The 6,435-nt window shown below is 32.6% G+C and overlaps 1 protein-coding gene across 1 annotated transcript; it reads left to right on the top strand.

Annotated features, from left to right (window-relative positions):
* Positions 1 to 2,354: 2,354 nt before the first annotated feature.
* Positions 2,355 to 6,326, top strand: LOC111372668 (the record flags this gene model as incomplete). The annotated part of the gene is made up of 4 exons (XM_022995048.1): positions 2,355 to 2,777; positions 4,859 to 4,957; positions 5,921 to 6,021; positions 6,124 to 6,326. Coding segments are annotated over 4 exons (747 nt in total), but the record flags the coding sequence as incomplete, so codon positions are not given.
* Between the last annotated feature and the right edge of the window lie 109 nt (positions 6,327 to 6,435).

Here is a 6,435-nt window from a genome sequence, read left to right on the forward strand (position 1 = left end):
ATTTAATGAATTGAGTTTGAGAAAAAAAAAATGAACAATACAACTTTAGGACACGTTTGATGTAAATTTTTGGAGAGTAGACGTTGTAAAAAGTGAATTTTTTGTAGTTAAAATGTAGAAAAAATAATTTGAGTTCCCTTGTAAAATTATCTTATTTATATAATGTGTGATTGAATAATTTATTAAAAAATAAAATTGAATATAAAAGAATTTGTACCAAATATGACTTGGCCTTATTTGATAATCATTATTTTAAAAGTCTTTATTTTGCATATTCATTTTTAAACAAATATTCATACAATAAAATATTTTTCATGTAAAATCAAATTTTTTTATTTTTTAATTACACATTCTTCAAAATTTTACTATATAAAACAATTTTTTTGTCAAATAATGGCCATTAAGTTGGGACTTAATTTTATTGACCTCTCTCCACCCACTTCTCCCTGCGTCTGGGTCCGCCTTTATTTTCCACACCAAGCCCTTATTTGAGTCACATTATTTTCATAATAATATATTTTTGAATAATATATTAATAGAAAATATATAATTAAAAAGTAAGAAAAATTTTGAATTTGAGTGTAATATTATTTTATTGAATAATGTGTGGTTGAAATATGGATGGCAATAGGGTGGATATGAGACGGGTCGACCATTTCCAATCCCATCCCGTCGGGTATTTTTATTATCTTACCCCATATCCATACTCATTTAAAGCGTGACAGGGCGGGTCCGAGGTGGAGTGGGGCAAGTCTCCTACCCCATTTATTTGTTGCTTTTATTTATTATGTCCTTAGTAAATAGTATTACTTTTTTTATAAATTTGTTAAAAATAACTCATGTCCTCTTTAAAAATAATGATACATCTATTATTTTTGTTTGATAAAAACTTAAATTTGAAATTAATATTAAACGGAGCAGGTAATGGGATGAGGGCTATGTATCTACTTCGGGCAATGACACTCGCCCCATACCAATCTCATGTACCCGGTTAGGCAGATATTACTCGCCCCATTTGAAGCGGAGCCCACGAGTATCGAGTTGAACGAATTATTTTGTCATCTTTAAATTGAAATGATGTCAAATCACTATTTATAAATTTATTTTTTCAAATAATGCGGCTCAAACATGGTCTAAAATTAATTAGGAAATAATAGTAAATAATTGATAGTTCGTAAAAATTGCCGGCTGAAAAAATTTGGACAGCTCAAAATTTCCCATACATAACACACAAATATCCATCTCTATTTAAATATAATTACACACATATTCTTGCTCTGATTGGTTCCATTCCATTATTTTATGTGCCCTAGATCTTGAACACACATGCTATAATTGTGCACGCGCATTTACGGATCCACTGGATTTCAAGATTCAACTTCTCGATCTCTTTCGAGCTTACACTGTTCAAGGAATTGGGTATTACTTATTGCTTTTGTTAATTTATTGGTAGCAATAAGGTTTTGTTTGTGGGTTTTTATTTGGATTTGGGTGTTTATAGAATTTGAATTTTATTGGTTATTTTGTTCTGATTTGTGATTCTTGCTTTTTTTTTTCTTTTAATTTTTTTTTGAAGGGGTGTTCATTAAATGCAACGGAGGTTGCATTTATTTGTGTGCCTGTTTGGTTATAATCCTCTTTTTGAACATATATCTGTACCGAGTGAATTGGAATTGAAATTGAAATTTGAAGGGTTTGAAAATTATGGATTTGATTTACAGGCGCAAGCCGTGCAAGTTGGGTTTGACATTTTTGCTGGAACTATCTTTTGAACTTATTTTTGTTATGAATTTGGGGGGTTCTGTTGGGTGTCCTAGGTAATTTGAATATGCTAGAGCCTAGGCTTTTGTCAAGTTTCATCCTCTATCGGGCTTTCTCATGGTACTATCTTGATTTTTTATTCACTCAATGCTCAGAACCTGGGATCTTGGATTCAGGTGCCATGGTCGTCACTCTTTGATTTTCCTCACGTTTTTCCTTTTCCCACTTTTTCGTTTCTTTCGAGTTTGATTCTACCAACTTGAAAAATTTGTTGGACTATTAGTGGGATTGGAATTTTGATGTGGATCAATTGTTGTATGTTTACTTTGAATCCTGATATAAAATTAAATGGAATGACATTTTTTTATGTTGATAAGTGATATGGATTTGCTTCAAATCTTATTTCCACCTGCAAATCGGGCCAATTTAAGAGTCAGAATTTTTTGCAATTTGGTTGTTGTCACATATACACATTGATTTGCCTTGCAGGTTCAGATTCTTACTGAATGCAATGCTATGAGGTTCTATCTTTGTCTGATAGGCTAATCATATTATAGGGCAATTGGTCTTGCGGTGAACTTTGGAAAAGATAAAAGTTCTTTTGGAGATTAATCCGTGATGCATCATTTCTAAATGAAACTGCTCAAACGTGTCGTCTAGGCACAAAGGACATGCAAACATTGCCGATGTCTCGCCACCGTAGTCACTTAAAGAAGCCAACATGGATTATCATACTGGTTTCTTTAGTCATCGTGTTCTTAATTTGTGCTTATGTTTATCCTCCTCAGAATTCCACAGCGTGCTATGTATTCGCTTCTCACAGTTGTAAGGCATTATCTAACTGGCTTCCACCTCCTCCTGTTAGAGAACTAACAGACGATGAGATTGCATCTCGTGTCGTAATTAAAGATATCCTGAGTATGCGTCCTAGTTTATCAGAGAATTCCAAAATTGCATTCCTTTTTCTGACACCGGGTGCTTTACCTTTTGAAAAGCTGTGGGACAAATTTTTTCAGGTAAATTTTTTTCTGCAGTTCACATTTTCTAGCTAATTATTTTTTTCTATCATTTGCTTCTTTCATAAATGTATGATATCAACTTTTTGTGCAAGATGGTAGTTTTTGAGTTATATATCCATTAACATAATTTCTGACGGAAGCTTTATTCAAGTATCGATGTTATTGGGCAAGAGTGATTCATGTAGTATACAGGAATTCTGAAGGTTGTATAATGTTTTCCTTAAGTTTGGGAAGGACCAGGACAACGATAGGGTTAGGCGCACCATAAGTTACCCATTTTGTGTTTCTGGGTAGAAAGAAAATCGAAAGGGTAACTCTTAAAAGGAAATCTGGATATACCCAATGACATATTCGTGAGAGCTTCCAACCTTGGGAAGTGAAGTGAAACTTGATGCACATTGGACTGTCCTTTGAATGGAAAGTATACTTATTCCTTCCAACATTTTGAAAAGAAAACTTGTTAATTATCAATCGTGCATTAGTGCACTGTTTGTTTGTTTAAAGTTAAACTTTTTAAACCAGGTGTTGAATTTCTCACTTTTAGTAGAACAAAAATTTTGCAAGGTGACATCTCACCAAAGAGAGTTTCTAATTGAAATTTCAGCTGCGTATATACTCATTCACCCATTTTAAGTAGTTGCAACCTATTTTCTCCTTCATGATGGTGTTTCTGGTCAAATTTTGTGGTCTTGTTACAACTAAGCAATTTGTTATGGTGGCAATTCTTTTCTTACATTCCAAGCCAGTTGCCTTTTCGATGCCTTCTGTTCGTGTATTTCTATGAAATAAGTACTTAGCCACACCATACTTGGTCATCTTGGGGTGCACGTGACTTATCTTTTGGTAGCTATTTATTAATTTTTATTGTTTTGGTAGGGTGGGGTGTTGATGGTTTGCACAAGTTGGAAACAATCACATTGACTGAACACCCGGTGTGCAATGTATTGGATTCTAGAGTCTGTTGATTGCTTGTATGCAAATGGACAATATGCTTTTCATTATCAGACAATGTATAAGTGCTCTTTTAGTGTATCTGTGAAGTAGTTGAAAGTGCAAATATTTTTGAAATTTTTTACTTTAAATTTTTCATCTTGATGATTCTAATACAGCAATTCTTTTTAATGTTAAATTAATATCCATATTCACAATAGAAATGATGTTGATGGAAAATTATAGTTGTTACTTAGCTCTAATTGACAAAGTAACATTTTGACAAGACAATATGCCAAACCACGTTGACGGCTTGAAAGAACATGGAATATATATTTAACTACAATAAGATCACAGTTCGCTTTGCAAATTTGAAGTTTTCATTTGCAGTTTGACTTCCTAGATGATTGTATTAACTGCACCTGGTTTTGTTTTCTCATAATAAAAACAAAGAAAAGGTCCTGATTATGGTTATTTTAGTCTTGAGTTGTTATCTTAGCCAACCATTTTGGTTTTCATATCTGAGCCCTCTACTATTTTTAGACCATTTTCATTGTTAAAGCCAAGGTTTGGTAATATGAGACATGGCAGTTGCTATTGTTATATTATTGCCAAAGGAAAATGTCACCAAGCATATACGTCGAGCAAAATTAAGGGGTCTTGTTTTTGAATTTTTTTTTCCCTTTATATATGACATATTTTAGCAATGTACCTTATCTTTTTATTTAGTTCACTGGCTCAATTGTCTTTGAGTTTTGTCCTTGTGGAAGCTTGGTAGCATGAGATTGCAAACAAGATTTGTGAGATGCTGCATGTTTCTTGATAAGTACTAATTTCATGAGTTGACATAAGTCTCAGAAATGTTGTTACTATTAAAAGTAAGACCCTAATGAACTGGAAGGATGATATTTTCCTAAGAAGCTAAGGTAGCATATTGTGGCACATTTTTTAACAAATTGAAATGCAACACAAATTCTTGAAAATGCAACTACCAGACGTTTACGGTCAATGTTATTGGCTCTATAGCTTTGGCATTACATATTACATAGATGTCTTTTGTATTCCTACTCACGATCTATAATTGTGGATGGTATACGAATTCTACTATTCAATTTAACGAAACTAATTGTTCCTTTTTATTTTGGCAGGGACATGAAGGAAGATTCTCTGTCTATGTGCACGCATCGAAGCAAAAACCAGTCCATTTTAGTCGTTATTTCATCAATCGGGAAATTCGTAGCGACAAGGTTTACCTCTTTGTCAACACTAATTCTGTTCTTATTTGATTTATCCAGGCTATGGAGGCTCTTATGGAAGTTAAATTTTTATCATACTACCAAAAATTTGACAATTTGGGTCATATTGAAATATAAACTTGCTATGAGCTTGTTTGTAGCAGATGCGTATATTTTGAGAGGAAGCTTAGAATTTGAGATTTTTATATACATTTCTTGAGGTACTCGATTATCTGCATCTTTATATTTTTACTCTCAACATATAACTATAGTGACATCAATGTACACCTAGAGGAACAAACTCACATGCAAACCTCAGTGTCTAAGATGTTAATGTGTTATTTGAGTTAGTCATATATCAGGTTGAGAAACCATAATTATCATTTTGTGAGGAATCTTGCCATTTCTTTTTCCTTTCTCTTCATCTTCCCTTTCTTGTTTCACTGAAGTACCTTATTATCTAAATGTAGGTCAGGCTGTTCCATTAGCATTCTCATTCAATGACCTTATAAGTTCTAAGGTCGTTCTTGAAAAATGAATGGATAGGATTGGGCTAGCTAATTTAATAATTTTGCATTGTTTGTGACTGCTAAATTGTGCACGCTCAATGGGTGTGCAAATTCTAACTTTTAGTTCATGCAAAATGAATTTTGTGTTATAATATTGGTACTGTAGTTCTACAATCTGAAAGCTTGTTTGGCACAGATTTTTCCAAGTGAAAAATGACTTCATTTTTATTTTATTTATTTAATTTTTATTTTATTTTAGAATCTATTGTTAAAAAGTGAGAAAGAGTTGTGGGTCCCATAGAATGCATTCTTGAAAATATCTTTGGGGAAAATGATTTTAAAAAAAATCTGTGCCAAACAAGGCTTGAATATGCTACTATTATTATAGTATTTCCTTTTCCTAATGTAGCATGTTACAATAAAATCTTAAATGCTGAACGTTTATATTGCTGGTTCTTATTTACAGGTAGTTTGGGGAAGAATTTCAATGGTTGACGCAGAAAGAAGGCTTTTATCAAATGCACTCAAAGATCCTGACAACCAGCATTTTGTTCTACTATCTGACAGGTGCCTGGATGATAATATTATCGCCAAGTCCTTTTTTTCTCCCTACCATGAGAACTCGTGACAATTATCATTTACTGATTGAATACTTTTTCTGAAATGCAGTTGCATACCACTGCGCGATTTTGACTATGTGTACAATTATCTCATGTACACAAATACAAGCTTCATAGACAGGCAAGCCTGCTGTTTGTTCCATATCATTAACATTTATAGACAGCTACTATGATGCAGTCAAGATCTTAACCAAGTGGATTCATTTCTGGTTTAGTTTCTCAATAAAAATAATATGAAAATGGAATCAAATTCATTAAACTATATGATGCAAAAAAATATTTAAGTTTCTTGCTTATAATAGAAAAATCAAAATTTTTAAGTTTCATGTCTGTGTCTAAAATAAGTTTTTTTTTTTTTTTT

This window comes from Olea europaea, unplaced genomic scaffold (assembly GCF_002742605.1).
Source record: "Olea europaea var. sylvestris unplaced genomic scaffold, O_europaea_v1 scaffold1020, whole genome shotgun sequence".
Taxonomy (NCBI): Eukaryota; Viridiplantae; Streptophyta; class Magnoliopsida; order Lamiales; family Oleaceae; genus Olea; species Olea europaea.